The following is a 25,829-nucleotide window of genomic DNA, read 5'->3' as shown; positions in this document are numbered from 1 at the left end:
AAATAACCGTATAAAAATAAGGAAAGTTTCCCCTTCCTGTGTCCAAGTGATCTCATTGTTCAGTTCCCACCTATGAGTGAGAACATGCGGTATTTGGTTTTCTGTTCTTGCGATAGTTTGCTGAGAGTGATGGTTTCCAGGTGCAGGAAAGGGAGCATCACACACCAGGTCCTATTGTGAGGAGGGGGTAGGGGGGAGGGATAGCATTAGGAGATATACCTAATGTAAATGACGAGTTAATGGGTGCAGCACACCAACATGGCACATGTATACATATGTAACAAACCTGCACGTTGTGCACATGTACCCTAGAACTTAAAGTATAATAATAAAAAAAAATGAGGAAAGTTAATATTTCTATGACGGTGTAATTAATACTAAATAAGAATTAAGCTTCCTAAATGCCCACCTCAGCCGGGCTTTACAGTTTCTGGAAGCCCCCCTTCCCTCACCATGGCCCAGGGAGGTTGACAGGGCCGGATTTTCTCCCAGTTTATGGAGAAAAACTGAGGAAACCTTGGAGAAGCCCCCATGAAGGCCCCATGCTGCCCAGGATCCAAAGGCCCACCCGCGTGGGGAGGCACCCGTGAGAACTTCAGACACCAGGCCACTCGACTGCGGGGAGAGGCAGCCCGTGGTCGGGGACGTCAGGAGCATGTGCTGATGGAGAGGGACTCTGGGCTTCAGAGGGGAAAACCCTATAGGGGACTGGGAGTCCTGGAGGCTTCCTCGAGGCAGTGGGTGGGGGAGAGGGATTGGAGGAGGCCCAAGCAGGAGCAGGTAGGTTTTCTGGGCTAAGACCGAGGCTCCAAGCGTTCCCTGGAGGCACCAGAGCCCAAAACCAGCGGCTGCAGAATGGCCCTTCCTCCCCACGCGGGGCTGGCAGCCTGTGCGTTGGGCATCAGGGAACTGGGAGCGGGAGGGAGGAAGAGTTGCCAGCTCATGTCAGATTTGATTAGTGCCTGTCTTAGCCTGTTTTATGCGGCTCTAACAGTATATGTGAAACTGGGTATTTTATAAAAAGCAGAGATTTATTTCTCACAGTTCTGGAGGCTGGGGCACCCAAGGTGGAGGGGCCCACATCTCGCTGGGGCTTCCTGCTGTGTAGTCCCGTGGTGGAAGGCGGGAGGGCAAGAGAACACATGGAGGGGAGGAAGGGGCCAAACGCGTCCTTTGATCAGGAACCCACTCGGGGGAGATAATGGCATTCAGCCATTCAAGGGGACAGAGCCTTCAGGGCCCCTCACCTCTTCCAGGTCCCACCTCGGTGCTGCGGCACGGGGATTACGTTTCCACAGAGGCGTCCGGGGACACTCCAGCCCACTGCAGTGCCGGGAAAAGTGCGACCTCGTTCACAAGGCAGGCGGGGTGGGACAAGCGAAGGAGGGTAGACCTGCATTGGGGCTGCCCCTCCACCTGCCCAGTGCACTCCCAGGGCTGCTCCTGGTGGCCACTGGGCCCTGTAGAGCTGGGAGGGATGGGGTGAGCCTCCCGTAATCCATTGTGACAAGTTCACAATGGTACCAGTCTGCACCTGCTTCATGCCCTTAGCTCCTCTGCCAGGGTGGGGATGGCCCCTAAACGATCAGATGCTGTCATAATCCCAGCCCCCACCTATAAACTTGTAATGGAGCAGAGTGGGTGCTTCTGAGGCCTGGCTCTCGGCTCCTGAGCCCTGCACAGTGGGTATTATTTTCAGTCTGACACATGAAGGAAAGTGAGGCTTGGCGTGGCCATGTCACCTCACCATTCATTCATTCAGTCTCTCAACAAACATCTTTGGGAGCCTCCTCTTCCCTGGGCCTGTTCTGTTCCTTGGGACACCCTGGTCAGCGGGACAGACGGTCCTTGTTCTCCCGGAGCGTAAACTCCCGAGTGGTCCAGGCCCACAGCAGGTGGAACATCAGAAACTGTAAACTGTCAGAAACGAAATGACCAGACCGTCAAGGAGATGAGCTCGTGGGCCACGCGAGGATAATAATAAAAAAAAATGAGGAAAGTTAATATTTGTGGGCAGGTGGAGGTGGGGAGACGACACTCAGCTGGGGTGAAGGAGGAGAAGTGCCAGTGCCCCATGTGGCTGCAGGGAGCAGGAGTGCAGCTGGAGGCGAGACCCACAGCCAGCAGGTACCCGGGGAGCCGAGCATGGGTAGGGGCTGCCCTGGGAGCTTTAGGTTGTGAGCACAGTGGAAGCGAACAGAGGAGGCTGTGCAGGAGGGAAGGTCATGGTTGAGTTAGCCTCCGTATTGCTTTGGCAGCAGATTGGACACTGGATTGTGGGGAGCCAGGATGGAAGCCAGAGGAGGGTTGGAGATGGCCGGGAGTCAGATGGGACCAGAGGAGTGGATGGACCCAAGGCTCTACACTGAGGGTACTTTGGCCGGCGGGGGACCTGTGGCCATGTCTGGAACATTTTTGGTTGTCACAACCTGGGGGAGGGTGCTGTGGGCATTGTGTGGGTGGAGGCAGGGATGCTACCCTCCCTGCAGGGGGTGGCCATGTGGGGACTAAGACCCCTGCAGGAGGGAGGATGAGCAGAGCCTATGAGCAAGTATTTTGGGACCATGAGGCAAGGGTAGGCTCCGATGTCTGCAGGCTTCCTGCTGCACTCCATGGTGAGCAGTGGTGGCATTTGGGCACCGTGGTGAGCACACTGTGTAGAAGTGGTCGAAGGTTTTGTGGGGCCCATGCTGAGTTTCCGCTGTGAGCTGCCCATGAGGGTCAGGAGGCTGCAGCTGGCCAGGTAAGGTGAGACCAAGGTGGGCCCATGCTTGTGAGTGTCCCCCGCAAACACAGTACCTCGAGCCATGAGGCTGCACGGGAGAGTGGAGATGGAGAGTGGGAACCGGGGAGGAGGAAGGAGCCTGGTTCAGGCTGGCCTGGCTGCTGTGAGAAAGTACCACAGACTGGGTGGTTTAAAGAAGAGAGATGTGTTTCCTCGTAGTTTCGAAGGCAGAAGTCCAGAATCAAGGTGTCTGCAGGGCTGGTTCGTGCTGAAGCCTCTCCTGGGCCTGCAGATGCCGTCTTTCCCCTGTACCTTCACGTGGTCTGGGCTCTGTGTGTCTGTTCTCATCTCTTCTTTTAAGACCGTATTGGATTAGGGCCCACCCTAATACCCTTGTATTCACTTAATTACCTCTGTAAAGACCCCGTCTCCAAAGTCACACCGGGGTCTAGAGCTCCCACATATGAACTTAAGGAGACCCAAGTCATCCCCTAGCAGAGCCTCAGGGAGACGGGAGCACGATCCTGTGGGATGACATTGCTGCACCCATTCTCAGTCCTCTCGTACTGGGGGGTTCATCAGTAACTCCACGGCCATTTGTGTCTGGGGGGAGAACTTTCTAGATAATCACAGTAAGCCATATCTTGAGTGGAGAATTCTGTGTGTCTGAGACCTGTCTCTCCTTGGAAGCAGCCAGCAGGTGGTCAGGGAGTGGCTCCTATCAAAAGCCAACCAGAACGTGAGACAAAGGGGTTTTGGGATGAGGGTGGGGGCAGGGAGGCTCCTGGCCCAGGCCGTGCTGGCTCCTGGTCATTCAGAAACATAGGCTTTCCCAGGAAACAGTGTTTTTTGCCCCCTTCAAGTCATAGCCACTGCTCAGAAACGCCAGGGCTTCCTGGAAAGGCTGCTACGCATCCCAGATATTTTAGCAAGTGTCCTCCTGACACCTTCTCAGGAACAGCTTCCGGATGGGATGATCTCATTAGGGGGAGTTGGAAGTTCCAGCCCCAGGGGAGCCCTGTCCCTGGACTGCCTGGCTGCCCTGACTCTGCTGTGTCCCTTTGGGAAATAATTACCCAACCCACAGTGCTTCATCCCCACGCTGACGGGCAGCCGCCAGGGCAGCTGTATGCCAGGCTGTGTCTGTTCTAGACACTCCACTTAGGAACCCAGGGAGAAAGCTCATGCCCAGGGGGTGGCCAGGGTGGTACGATTTCACAGCCAGGCTGCAGAGGGAACCTTGCAAGGACTTGGAAACTGCAGCCAGTGACCGTTGGGTGTGCATGTGCATCTGTGTACTGGCTGTGCATGCATGGTGTGTTTGTGTGTGCAGGCACCTGCGTTCTGTGTGTGAATGTGACTGTGTGTGCATGCATGCATATTCTGTGTGCACGTGTGTCTCTGCATGTGCACATGTGCGTGTGTGTATGTGTGCATGCTTTCTCTGTATGCACACGTGCTGTGTTGTGTGTGCACCTGTGTCTGTGTGTGTATGTTAGTTTGTGTGTGCATGTGTGTCTATGTGCCTGTGTTTTCTGAATATGCATGTATCGCTCAGGTTGCATGTATAGATGTGTGCCTGTATTCTGTGTGTGTGTGCCTGACTGTATTCATTTGTATGTGGCTGTATGTGTGCGCCTATGTTCTGTGCATGCCTGCATTTGTGCTTGTGTGTCTGTGTGTGTGCATTATGCACATGTGACCTGTATATGCGAGTGCAGCACAGGATTAGATCCATCCTGGGTGCCCACGGCACAGGGCTGGCAATGGGAATGCAGGAAAAATCAAAGGAAGCCATTTGTGGCTTCACACCAAGAATGCTTTTCCAACAGAGGCCCGGGCCAGCATTCGCTCAGTGGTCCCTGTAGGTAATGAGTTCCCTGTCATGGTTTGTGTTCAAACAGAGGCTGGGAAAATGCTGATGGTGGCTGTTACTGTAGTGACATCACCTCAGGACAACTCTTTGCAGGCCTCTTCTCCTTCTGAGTGACCATGGCTGGACTTGCTCCCCTTCCTCTGTGCAGCTTCAAGATGGGCACCCGAGTCCCACAGGCTGGTGCCAGGTCCGTGTTGTGCCACCTACTAGCTGGTGACCTTGGGCACGTGTGCCACCATCTCCAAAACGCCAGCCCCTCAGGGGTAACATGGGGAGAGTAGCGTGTCTGTTCCTGAGGGTGTGCACACATCTAACAGGATGGTCCCAGGAAGACCTGGACAGGAGCTGAGCCATGGAGCGCACCCACCTCAGCAAAGGCAGGGCCAAGACTCGCAGTGGCCACTGATGGGCTGGATCTGGACCTGCCTGGTCCTGGGCCTGTCCTCAGGGCAGCGTTCCAGTGGCCGGAGGAGAACTAAGAGCCAAGGGGACCGCTGAGTCCGCGTTCCGTGCTCTTTTCCTCCAGCCGGCTTCACTCTGCACCAGCGTGGGGTGGTGGCGGGCAGCCGGGAGGAGATTCCGCTGTGCAGTCATCGTGGCATCTCCTTTGAGGCAGCAGAGCCTCGAGCCTCGCTTCTTTTCATTTCCTCTCCTGATGAGAAAATGGAAACTTTCTGTAGCTGAAGATGAGACAGAACCACAGCCTCCATTGAGTGATTTGTGCGGATGATCTCACGTCCTCTGGCTAGGCCAGCATGTTTCCCCATCACTATGTTCTTTGCTCATCACCATGGATGTGGGATACTAGATGGGCCGCCAAGGGGCCTAAAGCTGGAGGACACGTTGCTGCCATGCCCCTGCCCCCTGAGAGCCTCTGGGGCTGTGCTTATTCTCAGGAGCCACATGCTCCCTGGGGGCCACCAAATGAGCCTTCATGTCATAGACCTTGGTCCCCTGCAAAGGCATCGTTCGCACTCAGGTATGAGACTGGGGATGGTGGTGTTCACAGCAGGATATGGAGAAGGCCGTTTGAGGACTTCTGAGGTCTCCACATCACCTTAGGTGGGCTGTTGTACACCTTCAGTTGTGTGAGGTCAGGCCGGCCTTCCCCCTCCCCCTGAAATCCAGTGATCACAGACTCAGAGGAACCTTCAATGTCACTGGCCCTCTCCCACCCTCAGTCAACCGCAGGGCCTCCTCCCCTGGCCACCTGAGGAGTGGTCATCCTTCCCCTGCATGACAGTCACACACGTGGGTGCCTCCCAGGAAACTCTGAGCCGCTCTAGATCCTTCTGTAATTTCACCTCTTGTATAAGGCCTACCCCTGGCCATGGCTCTGAGTTCTGAAACTCCTGATTCTGTCCTCCCCACTGTGTGCCCTCTGATGTGCCAGAACCCAAGGTGCCTTAGCCACACTGAGCCCCTCTCAGTGGTGCCCCAGAATGGAAGCCCTTGGCTGCGGCTTGTACTAAGGATGGTCCGAGGGTGTCTCTGCAGGTCAGAGGAGTGGCTTGGGCAGGTTGTGAACAGCTAAGGGGTCCCAGACCCTGGCCTCTGCCTTGCTCCTGGCTCCCCGGTGCACCTGCGGCTGTGTGCCCCCTCCGTAATAGGGCACACTGCTGCCCTGGGGGCATGGCCTCCTGTGGCCAGAGTCCAGAATCTCCTTCTCACTCCTAACAAGGGTAGCATGTGGTCATCGTCACACCCACCCTGGGGCCCGGTGAGGTGAAGGGGCCCACCCCAGGGTGCGTGGTGAGTGAGCCCACTGAGAAGCTGATGCTCTGCCCAAACCCACCTAACCTCAAGCTGCTTCTTGACCATCTTGCTCTCCTGGCCCCACGCTGCACCCTGCCCACCTCCACCAATGCCATTCTTTTCCTGTCTTCAAATTCTAGAAACCCACGGAACAGCCACGCACTTGTTTCCGGAGGCAGAGCCTTTGCTGTTCTCCTCCCATCCTTCTTGGTTGGCTTCAAAAGCTCCTGGCATGCATACCGAGTTTCGTAAATACCAACATAACAATTGCAACGAAACCAAAATAGATATTTCCTATGAAGACAGAGGGGCTGCAGTGAGTGTTTTGGAAGCTGGCGATAACCTGACATTTATTCCTCTCAGTTCCCTTTTCAGGGACAAGACCGTCAAGAATGAGCTATAGCGCTGTCACTGGGAAACGGCGATCTGCGGAATGCTCTCTGTGAGGAATGCATTTGCCCAATGTAGGAGAGATGATGGAGCCGTCCTGAAAATCTGAAGCCTTTGGAGGGACACATCCTTCCTAGAACCGGCATCTCCCTGCGGCCGAACACTTCCCTCCCTGAGCCCCACCTTCTTTCAGTTGTATTTTTAAGAGACTTCATTCCAGAGAAAGACACAGCTACTATTTCTGTGTTTTTCCTTCTGCAAGAAGAGAGTCAATGCCAACTCTTCCCCTAGGGTTACTGTGAGAACAGCATGAGACAATTCCTGTAAGATGCTTAGCTCAGTGCCTGGCGTGTCGCTGTGGCTGGATCCCTGTGGGGTATTATTTTAGTATCCTATGCCGTCTTTTCTCTCTGCGCGCCATCCTCTTCAGTTTAGTTTTCTCTAGTTAAATATGCATCTGTGTGATGTCGCTTGTGTCTTTGCACGATTGCATAGAGCTCTCCCCTGAGCGTCTTCCTGGCCTGGCAGCTCTGGCTGAGGGGCCCTGAGCTGCGGAAGGGGCCGTGTCACGTGGTGCCAGGGCAGCTGTGTGCTCCTGATCCACCTCCTTCTTTCGTATTGAAGGATCCTCATCACCGGGCTGGCCTGTGGCACCCTTCTTGCCCACTGCCCACATCCTGTATCTCCTGTTGAAATAGACATAAAGTAGGATGGAACTAGGTTTGAGGGAGGCCCTGGGGGCACTCCTCAGCTCTTAACCCGGGATGTACTCTGGGGGCTTCCATAACATACCAGTGCTAGGCCTCGCCCCCGCAGGCGCCCGTGAGTGGATCTGCCTGAGGCCTGGGCCTCAGCATTTTCTGAACTCCCTGCTCCCTGATCCCAGAGGATTCTCATGTGAAGCCCAGGCTGAGAACCTCTCCTTGGATTTGCACAATAGACCTTGCCCTCCCAGAGCTCTTCTGAGCTTCCTCGCTTTGAGCTGACCCCCAGGGGATGAGGTTCCCAGCCAGTGAGTTCTGTTCTTGCCCCATTCATGTCTTTTGCCAGTCTATCCCTTTGCTCAGGGGGAGATGGAGAAGAGCTAGTGCTTGACGCTGGGATGGGATATTTCGTGTGGGGACCTAGTCTGGGAACTTTGTCCACACATGCAGGGGAAGCACAGGAGGTGGCCTGGGGCACTTGGCAAGGCTGCCCAGCAGCTGAGGCTGCACTGCTCACATCCTGAGTGCTGCCCAGAGAGCACAGATGTGATATGGGGTGAGAGAGGAGCAGGCTGAACCAAGGGGACCTGTGGGGCCCTTCATGAGGCAGCTGGTCTGGAATGGCCGCCCCTCTGTCCTCCTGTGGAATTGCCCTGCAGTAGGGACAGGGGACCGGGGCCCAGCAGCAGGGGCTCAGCTAAGACACAGAGCCAGGTTTCCCCTCCCAGGGACTGAGAACACTGCCACCCACCATCCTGCCCACCCACTGCTTGTCACCACTTCACTCCTCCGGAATGCTTGCGGGCATGTTGCCCAGGCAACCAGAACGCCAGCGCCGTTGCTATCCTTCAGTCTCCTCCGAGCACCTGCGAAGGCTGTTGAGCAGCATCCCCCGTGCCCCAAAGTTGCTGCAGACTCTGTGCTCCAGAGCTCCTGGGGAAAGGGGATGGGAGTGGAGGAATGCTGGGTGCTCCCATGAGCACTCACAAAGAACCAGACTTAAAATATGCACCGTCTAGTCTCCCGCACACCCCTGCCACTCGGTGGCAGTTGTACAGGTGGGAAAACCGAAGCACAGGGTGGTTACACAGATTAGTCATGCTTACGCAGCTGGCGGGTTGCAGTGCCAAGCGCCAAAGCCGTCTCGTGTCACCCCCATGCCATGCTGTTTTGGGAGCAGCTGTAGGTCAGCCATGGAGAGCTGCAGGGCCTGCAAGCCTCTTTCCTCTTGGAGATGAGACCATCATTCCTCCCTTACTGGGCCTGGGAGGAGCAAGTGGAGCCCGTGCCATCAGGTGTCCCAGCCTCGGCCCTCTGATCTTTGTGGCAGGGTCTGTCTACACTGCAGGATATGTGGAAGCATCCCTGGTTTCTATCACTAAATGCCAGTAGCAAACCTGAATAGTGACAACCAAATATGTCTCCAGATATTGCCAAATGTCCCCTGAGGGGTAAAATCACCCTTAGATAAGAACTGGTGATGTGTCTAAATGGTCTGCGGTACCACAGGATGCCGTTTTTACCATCTTCTGCAAGGGGCCATGCGGTTCACTGAGGCCCGCTGTGCCGCTGGGCTGTGATGCTGTGTAGATGCAGGTTGGCACCTACCAGGCACAAGGCATGCCCCATGTCCCTCCCCACAGGGCACAACCACCTTCACCTCCCTTCCCCTTCCTCCCCCAGCACCCCGCCGTGCACAGGCATTCATAGATTGCCCAGGAAGTAGTCCCCGAAGTTACAGGTCACAGGAGTTACTGATTTTGCCCTAGTTTTCTAGTATGTCCTCAGTGTTCTAACGCGTCCCCGGGGTTCTAACGTGTCCCCGGGGTTCTGACGCGTCCCCGGGGTTCTAACATGTCCCTGATCCTACAGCTGCAGGGTTGTCGGGACCTCATTCCTGAGCAGAGATCTCAGGTTCCCCGAGGCCTAGACTCTGAGTCCATATCAGAGGCCAGCTCACTGTGACCTGAGTCAGGCCACTCCATTTTGGGGTCTCACACTGGCATTAACCAGTTTTGGATTAAGATTAGTGCTTTGTCACGTATGGCCTGCAAAGTACCGATCCACCGGTCCCCAAGATGTTCTGTGGAAAGGAGGTCAGTTAGAGTTTGGCTTCACTTACTTAGCTCACTGCTGGGCCAGACTACCGTCATGGTCCCTTCCAGCTGGGGCGTCCTGGGGCTCCCGATGAGGCCAGCGGGTGAGTTGCAGGGAGTGCCCCTCCTTGTAAGTGTGACCCCTGGCTGTGCCGGGGCAGGGAGGGGGCGATTTTGGCTCCTGAGAGGAGCCTCCACTGGGTGCTCTCCTCTACACTGTCCTGGGACCACCCCAGGTTCTGGGCCACCTCCCAGAGCTGTCTGGGGAAGCTTTGTGGGCCTTGATCTCAGAGCAGGAGTTAGACCTGCTGTCCTGGGGATGGGGCATTGGGAGGACCCCAGACAACGAGGGCTGATTTCCAGGCTCTGGGGAAAGACAGTAGCCAGAGATTCCGTGATGAGATTCAGAAAGCCTTCTTGTGGTTCTGGAGGTTTCTGTCCAACCCAAGTGAGTCATCCCTACGCTACTGCTTCTCCATGAGTCAAGTATCGCGTGCGCGCTGGATGCCAACGGGCCTCTGATGATGAAAGCCTCTAGGCAACCTGGAGCTCCCTTCCAAAAAGGAGGGATGTTTTTAATCATATTAAATCAAGAGGTAGAGCACAGAGTGGCTCTGACAGGACATTACAATGACATCAGGCTGGGAAAGCCGTGAAAGTGAATCATGGCTTAATGTGTTTTCATTAGGGAAATTGAACCAGGGACTGCAGAAGAAAGTGGGTGTTCCTTCCTGCGCCAGGGCTGGGGACTGAGACTGGGGGACGGCCATGTCCCCTGAGTAGAGGGGGTTGGTCTCTGCTCTGAAATTCGGCGGAAAGCCATCTGCACCATCCTGGTGGTGACTCAGGGGGACACAGAGTGAGCCTGCTCTTGAGTTGGGGGAGTCAGAGGTTCTTGTGTGAAGGGGAAAGGGATGGAAGTCTATCTGTTTTGGGAGACACTTCCCCTTTCTCTCAAGGGCAGAACCACCAGGGAACCTGGAATTAGAGGAGAATTTAGGGATAACGAGACCATTTTCACATCTGAAGTGAAATCTCGCATCCCACCTAACATCATTTTTCTCTTCCTGGTGGAACTCATATCTTATCAGTGAGCGGGAGGTTAGGATGGTGAGAAAGAGGCCCAAGGTACTTCCTTCCCAAGATAGGAGGTTTTATCCTACCCAAAGGTCAGGAGTTGGGTCAGCACAGAACCCCAGTCACAGAGGGCTTGACACCAGCTCCGGGGGACCCCGAACCCAGGCCCCTTGATCTCTTGTCTTTGCAAAGAACAGAATATGCTGCCATATTCAGGAGAAGATGCATCTGAATGTCCCTGAGAACAAATCTCCAAGAAGGCTCCCCTCCTGCCTTCCCGAGCTCCCTGGGTTAGGAATCCCTGGCAGCACAAGCTCTCTGCCCTCTGGATGGAGCCTGGGCAGCTTAGGGCCCTTCACCCTGCTTCTCCCCACAGCGCCCTGTATGTTTCCAAAGCCCAGAAACGTTTGGAACATTGAAGGTAGGTGTTAAGGAAAGGAAAAATAGTGCCCTGTTCCCCATCCACTGTAGTGTGGAGAATTACCCGCTTACACTAGCCAGTCCTGCTCCCTCCTGCCTGCTCCAGCTGCCAAACGGGGAAGTTTTGAAGAGTTTTTTTTTTTTTTAATGAGAACCCCTCCCCCTCCAAGAATGCGTATGGTGCTTATTGACCTGCTTCCAAAGATTCCGGAAAGGAGCAGGACTGCCTTCCCAGTGACAGCACCAGGCAGACGTCCCGGCAAATACTATTCAAGGTCAGCTTCAGCAGGGAGGGGTCTTGTTGAGAGCAGGTGCCCTGGGTAGCCTGTGTGAGGAGGATACTTCCCCTCTGTGGGCATCCCCCAAAACACAGAGGGCCGGTCTCATCACAGGACACGCTTCAGACCAATCAACCAATGAAGAGGAGCATCGTATGCAATCCCTGACCAGTCCTCCGTAGGCCCGTCAAGGTCATCAGCCACAGAGAGAGCCTGAGAAACCATCACAGCCAAGAAGAGCCCAAGGAGATGCGACCACTTGATGCCACGTGGGATTCTGGGTGGGTTCCTGGGACTGAAAAGGGACGCTAAGTGAAAACTGGAGAAGTCCAAGCCACGTGTGTAGTTCCTGGTTACGCACCTTGATGCTGTGGCATCGTGATCTGAGGTGTCCCTTCAGGGGTAACTGGAGATGAGTTCCCAGCACCACTCTGGGCTCTTTTGGAATTTTTTGGAATATCTTAAACGATTTTAAAATAAAAAGCTTTTTTGAAGCAAACCAATAGAAGTAAGGTGGGAGTCAAGAAGCATCTGGTCACGGGTCATTGGGGACCGAGGGGTAGACCCTGGGCCCTCAGGGAAAGGAGGTCCACTTCTGGGGTGGGGCCTTCCATGAAAGAGCAGGAACTCACAAAAAGCCAACGGGACCGCTGTGTCATACAACAATTATGTCTGTGTCTATTCCTTCCGCTTCCTGGAGATCATTTCTAACGGCGCCGTGTGAATTATTGACCGTAGAAGCACGGGTCTTCTTCAACAGGGAGGAGGAGACCTCAGAGCCCACCTGCCCCAACTCACTGGTGTGAATGACAGAAAAAATGAGGCTTGCAGAGCGGGAAGCGACAAGCCCATGCCAAGCTAACTTCTCCATCAAATGCAGCATCCTTCTCCCAGGCCACAGAGCCAGTGAACGACAGGACCTGGAGGAGTCACAGGAAGTGGGTGTCTTCATGGAAGGACTGGGGTGGACTGGTCATGGGCACAGCTCCCAGGTCCTGTCCCACCCTGAAGACTCTGGGCTGTTCCCTGGTGGAACAATTCCAGGGCCTGGCCTGCTTCTGTCTGCGCCGGTGCTCCCACAAGGCAGACACCAGCTGCTCCCGGGAGGCTCACCCTGCGCACTCCTGGCTCGGGGAAAGGTGCAACTTTCAGTGGAGGAGATGTCCTTGTCCCCTTAATTGACAGTGATTTTCTTCTGTGAAGAAAATATACAGAAGGTACTGAATTGAATCTCAGTTCACCAAGTCTTATTAAACTGTTCTTGGGGAAAAACGATTTCAATAAAAATTTAAAAGGAAGAGAAGCAAGAAAGCCACAAACTAGAAGCGGTAGTTCCCCATTTGGAAGCAGCTGGGTGGGGGTGGCTAAGGAGTTTGTTCTTTCTTTGAAAATCATAGGCTGGAGGCTGCTGAGAGGGAGGTGCCCTCGCCTGTTCTCAAAGGGTGTGGATGTGGTCCTCAGGTGCTCAGGCAGGGACCCTGTCTCACGTTCAGGGTGTCCCAGCGAGGACTGGGTGGATGAACTCAGTCTGCATGGCTTCCTCCTGCCCACGTGCCTGCAGCTCCAGGGGCCGCTCTGCCTTCCACCCATCCACCAGGGCCAGGATCAGGATGCCATGCCACACACTCCACATTTCTCCCCCAACCCTTGCACACACCCCATTCTCTAGCATGTTCCTTTTGATTTGTATTGGGATATAATTACATGGCACAAAACTCACCTATTACAATGTACAGTTTAGTGGGTTTCATATAGGCATAGAGTTGTGCAGCTACCCCCACACACAATTCCAGAACATTTTGTCACCCCAAAAAGAAACCCCCTACCCCATAACCCTTCCCCAAGCCTTGGGCCGTTGCTCATCTTTCTGTCTGTATGGATTTGGTCACTGTGTGCATTTCCTATAAATGGAACCCGGCACCGTGTAGCCTTGAGTGCCTTGCTTCTTTCATTTCTCAGGGTTTTCAAGGTGCATCCACATCGTAGCATAGATCAAGTAATCCTTCCATCCTTTTAAAGGCTGAACGATACTCCATTGTAACGTAACGCCAGATCCCGTTTATCCATTCCTCAGCTGATGGGCATGTGGGCTGAGTCAGCTTTGGCTATTGTGAGTTGTGAGTGTGGTCCTGGGCCTCCCTGTGCAAGTTTTCATGTGGACAGATGTCTGTGCCTAAGAGGGGGCAGCAGGGTCACTGCTGTCTTTAGGGTTCCAAGGAATTGCCAAACTGTTTTGCTCAGAGGCATTCTGGTTTTCATTCCCACCAACAGCATACTAGGTCTCTTGTCTCCTCGTGTCTTCGCCAACACTTCATGTTCTCAGTCTTTCTGCTTGTAGCTCTCTCTGTGGGTGTGACACGGGTGGTATGTTTTTTGTTGTGTTTTTGTTTTCGAGGTGCAGTCTTGCTCCATCTCCAGCCTGGAGTGTGGTGGCACGATCTTGGCTCACTGCATCCTCCGCCTCCTGGGTTCAAGCGATTCTCCTGCCTCTGCCTCCCCAGCAGCTGGGACTACAGGCATGTGCTACCACACCCAGCTAATTTTTGTATGTTTAGTAGAGATGGGGTTTCATCATGTTGTGCGGGATGGTCTTGATCCCTTGACCTCGTGATCCTCCCACCTCAGCCTCCCAAAGTGCTGGGATTACAGGCGTGAGCCATTTTGCCTGGCCGGGCGGTATGTTCTTAAGGGGCCTGTGGATGCTTGAGTTTTGGGGGAGCCGGTGCCACCTCTGCCTGCCCCACAACCTCGCCTCCTGACGGTTGGCACTGTGGTTGGCAGCCATGCCGCAGGGCCTGTCTCCCAAGGAGGTGTGGGGTCGCCTGCCATCTTGGTGCATGTCTGACGGTGCCATGGATGCCTTGTGGGGAGAGGCCCTCTCAGAACCTGTTCATCATGAAATGAGAGCTGCTCAGGGTCCAGCCCCAGGCTGAGCAGGATCAGTGAGAAGAGCGTTCCCAGACTCTGCCTCATCTCAGAGCCCCCCAAGGGATGAGGGCAGAGCTTGTTTGTGCTGCTCAGCATTCCTTGGAGATAGAGCCAAATCCTCCTCCTGCAGTGATGCAGCCTCTCACCGAGGGGTCCCCGAGAGTCTCAGGACCAGGTCCAGGCAGCACACGAAGCTCAGCCGACTTGGTGGCAACACAGAGCCTGGGGCCCTTGGCCTTGCACAGAAAGGAGCGGTGGCCCCTACACATCTTCCTGTGGGAGGGGCTCTCCCTCTGCCCGCCACATTTCTTGGCTGCTGGGGGTGGGCTGGGGCCTCTGTCCTGGTTGCCCACCTGCCCTCTTTTTTCTCCTCTTTGAACAAATCAATCACTTTAAAAAGGAAGAAACCAGACTTGAAGAGGAAAAATAAATCGACCTCTCCCTGCCACTGTTGCAATTGGTTGGTTTTTCTGCATAACAGCTGGGTGTCTTGGAAATGAGGGGGTTTCTATAGTAACCAATTACAGCCATGATTGGTGAAAAATCACAGAAATATCCTGTGTGTGAAGTTATGCCAGGGAGGCAGGCACAGGCTTAGGTGCTATGGTTTTAATTTCCTGGGGCAATATTTCTCTAAGTGCTGATGACAGGCAGGTTTGCTTGTCATGGCTTTTGATTCAGCCTGTCTGGTGGGGGCCGGTGGGGCCTGGTGGAGTGGAGTGGGGCCTGGTGAGGCCTGGTGGGGTCTAGTGAGCCCTAGTGGGGCCTGGTGGAGTATGGTGGGGCCTGTTGGAGTCTGGTGCAGTCTGGTAAGACCTGGTGGAGCTTGGTGGAGTGTGGTGGGGTCTGGTGAGGCCTGGTGGTGTCTGGTGAGGCCTGGTAGGGTCTGGTGAGGCCTGATGGAGCCTGAAGGGACTTGGTAGGGCCTGGTGAGGCCCTGCACCTGCTCAGAGCAGCAGCTCATCTTCCTGGGGCCTAGACTCCCACCCAGCTCGGCAGGTCATGGGAGAACTAGAGATTCTAAACCAGCTCCCATCCTTGCTGGGTCACCTGCAGCCACAGAGGAGCTAGCTTAGTGTGTATACGGGGGAATTTTACCCTAACCTAAATTCTTCCTTGTGGTGACAGTGGTCCTGGTCCCTGGCCCGAGCTTGGCTGCTAGTGCAGAGAAATTGCACACCAGCAGAAACACGGTGCTAAAGATGAGCATAATGAGGAGGTCTTCATTTCTGCAGGAAAGCACTTCTATTCTGATTAAAAAACTGAAGCCTTATTGTTTGGGGATTAGTCCTTTTTGGTAATGAGCACCATCCTGATGACCCGGGGGCCGTCTGTTCCCCAGATATCAGGGAGAGTCAGCCCTGGACACAAGGGTTTCAGTACTAAACAGAGGGCGTGCCCACAGGGACAGGTTCACACACAGCTACAGCTGCACCCTCCCACGCAGACACACTCACACACAGAGTCTCTCGCACGGACACTCACAGACACACTCGCATACTCACACAGGGACACATGGATACAGTTGCACACACACTCACACAAATACACACTCTCAGACACGGACTCGCACACTCAGGGACACACAGATACACTCATACACACTGACACACGTATGAGCATAGATGCACTCACACACTTCTGTGCTGACACACATGGACACAGTCATACAACAGTATACTCTCACACTCACACGCGCCAAATACGGACGCCCTGGCCGCCACTCACGTACAGTCTCTCACACTCGTGGACACACCCCCAGATGCGTCTTTACACTCTCGTATGCTGGTTCACTCTCACACTGGCACACTCACACAGCCTGACCCACACGCACACACTCACACCCAGTCATGCACACTCACACACGCACTTCTGTGCACGCATTACAATGACACACACAGCTTCCTTCCTTTGTGAAGTCACTCACCGCCTTATAAAGAAAAACTCTACCCAACTTGCTTTCCAGGCCTGGCTTTGGGCGGCATCAGGCTGGTGCTTGGCACCTGAACACCCTCAGACCCCCCCCACCCGCACCCCACCCGCTGCAGTCATTACGGTTTTTGGATTCATTTTAACTTTCAGATGTGAGGCTGGTGACGAGAAATGACTTTGAATGACACCTATAATCAGTCCTCAATTATCTGTGCTGGCGGAAGAGGGAGCGTGGGCCTGTCTCCTCTGAGTCCTTCCACGTGGCTCTCTGCTGCGCCCTGGTTTTCACGTGACACGGGAGAGTCCACTGGTCCAGAGGCGACCCCAGACCTGGTGACAAAGCCGCTCCATGTGAACTGGGGAGGGGCGGCTCCGCCGGCCCTGACTGCTCCCCTGCAGCCCCGCTGCGTGTCGAGGCAGCCCCTCCCTCCTCAAGGCTCACAGGGTTTGCCCTTTCTGCAGCCCTCCGGGGAGCTGAGGAGGTGGATAACAGGGTTTCAAAGGGCACCGGCACTGCAGATAAACAGGGGGAGCAGAAATGTCAACAGAACAAACACTTCGCGTCAATAAACTTTCAGTTTATCCAGAGCAGATCTCATTTCCCTGAGTACGATCCAGAGGAGGCCAGAAGTAAGAAGCCTTCCCATGCACAGCATTTAAAGCGATGCCTGTTTATGATATGCACGCCGGGCTCTGGGTGAGGGGCAGGGGGAGCGGGTGGTGTTTGCAAAGTGCTAGGAAGCGCCTGCGCTCACACTGGGAGCTTGAAACCTCTGCTCCTCCTAGACCTGGAGAGGCGCTTCCCCAGTGGGCAGGGGGTGGCCTGGGCTGTGTAGAGGAAAGCGCCTGGCCCTGGGGTCCCAGGTGGAGGCCGGTGTCCTGTTCTGCCATCCTCTCACTTACGTCCTCTCGTCGTGTGATGGGCCAAAGGAAGGAGGGACTCAGGTCTTTTCAGGTCATCTTGTCAAGACTGACCTGAAGGCTGGGGGTTTCTGAGGCTCGGTTTTCCCTCCGGTGAAATGGACGATTCGGCCCCCAGCCAGCTGTGTGCTTGGCAGGCGCCTCGGCCCCGCGGTGCTGGGAAGCAGCTCCCCGCACCCTTGCAGCCCGCACTGTTCTTTTCAGATCTGATGAATAAACCGCACGTGAGTCAGCCTTTGAAGTGAAGGAAGGAAGGGGTTCGGCTTCCCTTTTGAAGTTAGGAGGAGCTCTTTCGAGAAGAAGAGAGCGTCCTTGTCACAGTAGGGGGTGGAGAGAGAGGGCCCCGGGGCCCAGTGCCCCCCGCTAGGCTTCCACTGACCGCTCTTCTCTTCCCCTCCGCACAGCTCCATGTCCATCCGCTGGCCGGGCCGCCCCCTCGGAAGCCATGCCTGGATACTGATAGCCATGTTTCAGCTCGCCGTGGACCTGCCCGCCTGCGAGGCCCTGGGCCCGGGGCCCGAGTTCTGGCTCCTGCCGCGGTCGCCGCCCCGGCCGCCCCGGCTGTGGAGTTTTAGGAGTGGACAGCCAGCGCGGGTCCCGGCCCCCGTGTGGAGTCCCCGGCCGCCCCGCATGGAGCGGATCCACGGGCAAATGCAGATGCCCCGAGCCAGACGGGCTCACAGGCCCCGGGACCAGGCGGCCACCCTCGTGCCCAGGGCAGGACTGGCCAAGCCCCCAGCTGCTGCCAAATCCAACCCTTCTCTCGCCTCCTCGTCCTCGTCCTCGTCCTCCGCGGTGGCCGGTGGGGCCCCGGAGCAGCAGGCCCTCCTGAGGAGGGGCAAGAGGCACCTGCAGGGGGACGGTCTCAGCAGCTTCGACTCCAGAGGCAGCCGGCCCACCACAGAGACTGAGTTCATCGCCTGGGGGCCCACAGGGGACGAGGAGGCCCTGGAGTCCAACACATTTCCGGGCGTTTACGGCCCCACCACGGTCTCCATCCTACAAACACGGAAGACAACTGTGGCCGCCACCACCACCACCACCACGGCCACCCCCATGATGCTGCAGACTAAGGGGTTCACCGAGTCCCTGGATCCCCGGAGAAGGATCCCAGGTGGGGTTAGCACAACAGAGCCTTCCACCAGTCCCAGCAACAATGGGGAAGTCACCCAGCCCCCAAGGATTCTGGGGGAGGCCTCAGGTACGGCCATCTCTCTTCTGGTTTGGGTTTGCTTGGGGTTGAGGGCTGGGGGCGTGACTCGGGAGAGATGCTTAGATGTCCCTGGGGTGAAGCTACGTGTGGAGGCTCCGAGAGATGCAGGCGTGATGTGTCCATGAGCTTGCACATGCATGTAGACTGGCAAATACAGGCTGTGCCTTAGAGGAAGGGGGCGTGAGAAGGGAGAGTTTCCCTTTTTAGCATGTACCTAGAAGTAGGCGCTGCACCCCTTGTGCTTCTGTTAGTTATCAGCTGAATCCACCAGGTGCTGCACCCCTGTTACAGACTGGTGGAATCCACCACACACAGCCACGTCTTCCAGATTCGTAGAATTTTGTCTCTGGGGCCGGCCCTTGAGTAAGATGCTTGCTCGTCTCGTGATACAGTTAAGGATCCCCCTGCCCCGGAGTCTTCAAAAGTCTTCAAGGGTGTGGGACCCATGGGCGGGGGCAAGGTGCCTGCCAACTTGACTTTGGTCAAGGATTAGGAATGGCCTTAAATAGCAAGAAAGGCCGAGGCCAGCTAAAAGGAAGCACTTCCCTGCAGTGTTAACAGAAGCTTCGCAGACAGTGATTCAGGTGGCAGCGTTCGGCTCCCTGGGGATGTGTCAGGAGGGCGTTTGGAGGACGGAGATCAGAACAAAGGGCTTTGGTTCTTCTGCTGCTGTTATCCTAGCTGCCTGTGGACACACACAGTTCATTGGCTTTGGAATATCTCCTTCCGCGCAGTTTTGTTGTTTTTTATTTTCCTCCTATACGTTGTCCTCCATTTGCTTTGAAAGGAGTAGCCCTTGGAAATCCCCCAAGCCAGGGCTTGTCCCTGAACTGGTAGCCAGCACTGATGTCACCAGGCTTCACGGCAGGCCTGCGGGGGAGAGCGCAGAGCCCCGGGCACACCCTCACCTCCCTCCAGTTTTCTCTGCCTCTGTTAACAGGCACAGCCCGATGTGCCAGGTTGGCTTAGAAGTTCACAACCTAGATCTGTGTGTGCACATTCTAGACAAGCAGCAACATTTGCTAACTTTAAAATCGGATGCAGATTTCAGGGCATCAGTGCAAAATGGGTGGGGGCGCCCTGTGGCCTCCTCACAGCTTGCTTTCCACAACCTCCAGCTTGTGGGCTCGGTAGGCTCCCTCCAGGCCTGTGCAGAATCAAGGGGAGGGAAGACAACTGCTCTTCCGAGCTCATCTGCAGGCGGCCGGCGCGGCATCCAGGCCCTCTGCATCCTCGCTAGACTGCATCCTGGCCCTGGTTCCTCCTCATCTTGGGCAGGCGGGCACCGGGCAGTCGTTGGACAGGTTTCCGTGGGGTGGGTGGCTTTTGTCCTTCAGCCGCTGACCTACTTTCTTCCTTCACCTGGACAAGAGAACCTGAGGTTTTTATTCTGAGCTCCTGTTCCCTAGAGAGCAGCGTTTCTATGGAAGCACAGCCTGGGCTCCCTGCGGATGCTGGGGGCCGTGCCTGGAGAGGATCTGGAGCAAGAGGCTCCGGAGGAAGAGACTCTGGAGGTCCTGCGTCGGCTACCTCCCAGGCAGCCTCTTTTGGGAATCCACGGACACGCGGGGTCTGCATTTCATCCTACACTGTCAGGCGCCTGCTAGCAGTTTACAGTGTTCGTTTTCACCTCAGTAAACTCAGCAGCCATCCTCATAATAGGATTTCGTGCTCCTCTCCCTTACTGTCACCTCCTCTGTATACGTCACTTACTGTATAGACATGGATGAGGAAACAAGTTCCCATTTATTCCAAATTACATTTGTTATTACTAAAGTTAAACACCCGGGACAGCGTTGTAGGCTTAGCAAATTAATTCACAGTGCATTGGATGTTGCTAATCCATCTCGACAGATGCTTATCTTGGAAGCGATTTATGGTTCTTCATAATATAATCTGGTGCTAGATTAATTTGTTTAGCAAAACAAATCTAAAAAGAGGAAAATATGTGTGTTTGTTTCTAATGCAGAGAAATCTTAATTCTGGAACGCGATGCTGGGCCACAGGGAAGGGAACAGGTGGTTTACAGCAGCGCTCATCAGGGCTGGGCCACCGTCCTGAGCTTCCCGGCCAAGGCAAAGGGAAGAGAGGAAATGCGGGGATGGTTCCCCTAACGGGATTCCTCGTAGCCCAGCGGGTACCATGTAAATGAATTAGACCAGAGCAAGAACAATTTAGGTTAGACACTGGGAAGTACTGGTTGGTGATGTAGGAGGTGAGATCTTTGCTTAGGCTACTGAGAACAGGCTGCATACTCTTCTTATCTGGAGCTCCCAAGTAGAGGAGGATGGCAGATGGGGGAGGAAAACAACGGTTAAAGCTTCCCCGGATGGAAGGAGTGGTGGGACAGAGGGCTGAACTCCCTGGAACCCCCTTGCTTGGCAGTCATCAGATGTAGATCTGGGCCCCCAGCATTTGGTGGAACGTGAACACGACTCACACTTCTCAGACATCTAAGGCAGCAGGAGTGGTCTTGGGGATTCCAGAGCTGCAATCTGGGAGGCCAGGCATTGCTACGGTTAGTTAGCAGCTGCCTCGAGGCTGAAGATCTGGGCGAGAATCTGGGCTCTGTCGCATGTCACCATGTGACCCTGGAAAAAGTCTCTTCTCTCCTGATTTCCTTTTCTTCACCTGCAAAACAGGCTTAGAAATATTTTTCCTAAACGGTTGCTGTGAGAGTTTCATGGATGAACACGGAGCATAAAATAAGGCACCTGGCACCAAACAATTCTCCATACTCATCAGTTGTTTTTATACCCAGCAAGAGTGGCCTGAGGAGGACAGGGTTTCCAGTGTCAGAGGCAGAACAGGCTACCAGGGACTTGGGAGTCTTATCATCTCAGACACAGCAAGCTTTGCCACTCACTGTGGGGCACCCCAGAATTTGGAATTGGAGTTTTAGGAGGTGGATGAAACATCCATTAAGTGAACTTCACCTGTCCAAAAAGGGATCTTGGGTATCACATTTGGGGATTTATAAATTTTATTTTTGTTTCTGCAGAGAAATATTTAGAAGGGACACATCATATTTTTCTGTCTGTCTATAGCACAGGTATTGCTGGGCGCAGAGAGGAGACGTGGCTGGTGACTTGAGGGCACTCTGAAATTTCTCAGGAAGTGACATTACTTGGGATAGCTGGGAGCAGAGAGGAAACGTGGCTGGTGACTTGGGGCACTCTGAAATTTCTCAGGAAGTGACATTACTTGGGATAGCTGGGAGCAGAGAGGAAACGTGGCTGGTGACTTGGGGCACTCTGAAATTTCTCAGGAAGTAACATTACTTGGGATAGCTGGGCGCAGAGAGGAAACGTGGCTGGTGACTTGGGGCACTCTGAAATTTCTCAGGAAGTAACATTACTTGGGATAGCTGCTGGAATGACTAAAGGGTTCCCTGTCAGTATTCACCCTACCTATGAAGTAATTGGGAAATCTTTTTGTGTTTCAGGTTAATGGTTAAGAGTACCACTGCCTGTCTTCAAATTCCTGGCTTCAGCTCATGATCGCTGTGTAAATTTGGGCAACTTGCTTGTCCTCTCTGTGCCAGTGGGGATGATAAAGTTAACCATCTCATAATGTTGTTGTAAAGATTCAGTGAGACAGAGCATGCCAAGTACTCAGTGCCTGCCACATAACAGTTCTCAGTATGTACCTGCTGCTGTTAATATAAGGATGGTGATGGTGATGATGATGGTGATGATGAGGATAATGATGGAGATGATGGTGATGATAATGATGGTAATGGTGGAAATGGTGGTGGTGATGATGATGGTAATGGTGGAAATGGTGGTGATGATGATGATGGTGATGGTAATGATGGTAATGGTGGAAATGGTGGTGGTGATGGTGATGTGATGATGGTGATGATAATGATGGTAATGGTGGAAATGGTGATGATGATGGTGTTGATGATGATGGTGATGATAATGATGGTAATGGTGGAAATGGTGGTGGTGAAGATGATGGTGATGATGATGGTAATGGTGGAAATGGTGGTGATGATGATGATGGTGATGGTAATGATGGTAATGGTGGAAATGGTGGTGGTGATGGTGATGTGATGATGGTGATGATAATGATGGTAGTGGTGGAAATGGTGATGATGATGGTGTTGATGATGATGGTGATGATAATGATGGTAATGGTGGAAATGGTGGTGGTGAAGATGATGGTGATGATGATGGTAATGGTGGAAATGGTGGTGATGATGATGATGGTGATGGTAATGATGGTAATGGTGGAAATGGTGGTGATGATGGTGATGTGATGATGGTGATGATAATGATGGTAATGGTGGAAATGGTGATGATGATGGTGTTGATGATGATGGTGATGATAATGATGGTAATGGTGGAAATGGTGGTGATGATGGTGACGATAGATGATGATGGTGGTGTTGATGGAGATGATAATAATGGAGATGGTGATGATAGTGATGATGCTGATGATAATTGTGGTGATGATGATGATGGTTATCATTGTGCTAATTTGCTGCCACTACCTTTACTGCTCTATTGAGGGGTCATTTGATGAGTTCCTGCAGCCACGTCCCTGACCTTGGCGCTCTGTGTAGAGGTATAGATGGCACTAGCCAGGAACCTCTTGGGATGGAAAATCACCTGGCGCAGGTTCATGAAGGCATTGAGCTCCAGCCTCATGTGAGCACTGGCACAGTGTGACTGTCAGATGGGTCAGAAGCTAGCTTAAGGTCGGGGAGGAGGCTCCCCACAGTGCAGCCCCAGCCTTCTATGACAGCTCTCTTGCTGATCAGTTTTCGAATCTGTAATCACAGAGTCTCCTGGGAGAAAAACAAAGTCATTTTCTGAGCTTTTATCTCAAAACATGTAAAGGAAACTTGTGGAGAATTCAAGCCAACTGATTTGGGTTTCTGAATATGCCCACTGTGGGAATGTCTGGGGAAGGAGTACTTGGTCTACAGTTAGTGCTCAGTGTAGGTTTCCTAAACCCTGCATGCTGGCACCTGGCCCCAAGACTTTCGCGCCTGCTCAGGCCAATCTGCCGCTTTCCCAAGCTCATGTTCTGTCTCTCAGAAAACTCGCCACCCAGGAGGGGCCCCGAAATCCTCTAGGTTCCCATCATCATTCAGGGTTTGCCTCTGTTCAGTCAGTCACGTATTCGTGACATCCAGCAGCTCAAGGATGAGATGGCTCAGATGTCATCCAAGTCTGGCCTGGAAATTTTTACATTGGAATTCACTCATGCATTTCTAAGGATGATTTCCAAGTTTGCTTTGTCCTTGTCACCGAGTGGAAGTGGGTGGGGGGGCCTTCCATGTCCTTTAGGTATGTCCCTCTGTAAGCACAGGTGACAAGCTGGTGTCATTCTCTCTGTACCCCAGTGGTCAGCTGAGCTAAGCATCAATGCAAGGCAGCCAACCTTAGGAGCAAGCCTCATGATGGTGAAATATTTTCTAAACACTAGAATTGGAGTGGAAGAAAATGAGAAGCAGATGTCACAGGGAGAGACGTCCTCTTCCCCTTTGGTTTAAAGCTGCGATGGCCATTTTAATGCTGAGCCCCTTTTAATTAACTGCTGGGTGTTTGCTACCAGGGAAGTGAATCTGTCCTTAATTTAAAGATATATGAAGCAAATGACTCATGAACTTCAAAAGTTTTGAGTGGCTTAATTGGGATAAGAGAATCAAAGGACAAATGAGTGCTTGGAGCGCTACAAAAGATCCTAAACTTTGTAGACAGCGAGGCTGGTCTTTAGGGTCTTAACTGGATCTTCTGAATGGATGCAACGTGGCAAATCCTGAGTGCCGTGGTTCTGGTGGTGGCCTGTGGTCGAGGTTTTATGTTGGCCGACATCTCACTGGATCCAGTCAGCCTCTTAGAGCACTCCCTATGTTTTTGCTGAGCAAACTTGTGTTCATACCAAACGGATAAGTGTGCTCCAACTCATGAAAGTCCAGCCTCTGATTCTTCTGGACACGACTGTGTTGCAAGTCTTCTTGCATTTCCCTTTCAAATGTTCCCGGCTTCAACTTATTGCTTGTAGTCCTTCTTAAGCTTCTTCATTGCCTCAGGCCCTCGTTCTCCTTCCAAGGGCATGCTAGGGATGTGAAAGGTCTTTAATCCTTAAGAACTGAGATGCCCACCTAAGGTACTTTCTTTCTTTCTTTCTTTCTTTTTTTAGATGGAGTTTCATTTTGTCACCAGGCTGGAGTGCAGTGGTATGATCTTGGCTCACTGCAACCTCCGTCTCCCGGGTTCAAGCACTTCTCCTGCCTCAGCCTCCCAAGTAGCTGGGACTGCAGGCACGTGCCACCAAGCTCAGCTAATTTTTGTGTTTTTAGTAGAGACAGGGTTTCACTACATTGGCCAGGATGGTCTCGATTTCTTGACCTCGTGATCCATCCGCATCAGCCTCCCAAAGTGCTGGGATTACAGGCATGAGCCACCACTCCCGGCCTCCTAAGGCACTTTCTGTGGGAGAGCTGCTGGATTCAACTCTGTCTTCCTTCACCAGGCCCCGGAGAGGTGCCTTTACTTGTTGACCTGTTCAGGAGTTTCCAGCCAGAAGAGGAAGGCCTTAATGCACACCCCCCTCTACCTGGAAACCAGTCTCCTTTAAGGGAATGGGGAGGGGGGGTCACTGACTACTCAGGTAGCCGGCAGCTGCACAAAACACACCCTTGTAGGATATGCCTTTCCTTACCTCATGAACATCACAAAACCCTGAACTGATAACAAATCTGTTTGATATATAGTGAATTGAATTCATGATTTCCATCCGCTCACAGGGGAATGATTCTGAGTGTTGAGATTAAATGTTAGAATAGCGTTTTTAGACTTTTTGTTTTACTGTGTTACAAAGACCAGTTTTAGAATGTCTGGCTTCTTAATCAATTATTCAATGAACCATCAACTCTGTACTTAGTTGATAGTAAATGCCACACTTACTTGGGGTAGGAGCGGGTGAGGAGATGCAAAATGTGGCCCCTTCCTCCTCTTTTCAAGGAGTTAAAAAAATCCAGTTGGGAAAGCAAGATGGATAAAGACATATCCTTGCACAGGAGAGAAATGACAGGTAAGGACGGTAGAGGAAATGTCACCAAGCCACAGCTTCATCAATCGCCCAATTGTTATTCTGGCAATACATATTGGAAAGAGACGGAAGCCGTTGCAGGTTTCTTGGAGCCGAGCTCTGGGGTGGGTAGGGGAGGCACAGGAACAGCCCATCTTGGAGGGGTGTGGGGGGCTGAGATAGAGTAGGCAGAGCTCCTGTAGGCCTGGATTGTGGAGGGAGCCCGGCCAGGCCTCCACCTCCCTGCAGCTCAGTTTCTTGGCCTCTGGAACAGATGCTGAATGAGACGACTCCAAGGTCCCTCCTCCAGCTCCGAATTGCCCTAAGAATGGACGAGTCCTGGTGTTCCCTCTGCAAGGAGCAGGAAGGATGGTTTTGGAGGACCCCCTTCCCTGACTTGACATCAGTGAAAGAATGCTGGAGAGGTGCACCCCTTCCCTCCCTGCCAGTGTCCACAGTCGGCTGCC

The 25,829-nt window shown here is 53.5% G+C and overlaps 1 protein-coding gene across 2 annotated transcripts in view; it reads left to right on the top strand.

The window, feature by feature from the left end:
- The window catches only part of AJAP1 (adherens junctions associated protein 1), a 144,194-nt gene that overhangs the window by 39,081 nt on the left and 79,284 nt on the right, over positions 1–25,829 (top strand). For both annotated transcript variants that reach the window (XM_065530702.2, XM_005544959.5), the window contains exon 2: positions 17,507–18,303. In XM_065530702.2, the coding sequence (XP_065386774.1) occupies positions 17,507–18,303 (797 nt within the window). The remainder of the gene's footprint in view (positions 1–17,506; positions 18,304–25,829) is intronic.

This window comes from Macaca fascicularis, chromosome 1 (genome assembly GCF_037993035.2).
Source record: "Macaca fascicularis isolate 582-1 chromosome 1, T2T-MFA8v1.1".
Taxonomy (NCBI): domain Eukaryota; kingdom Metazoa; phylum Chordata; class Mammalia; order Primates; family Cercopithecidae; genus Macaca; species Macaca fascicularis.
Note: the sequence above shows the minus strand (reverse complement) of the source record. Positions and strands in the feature narration are given on the sequence as shown.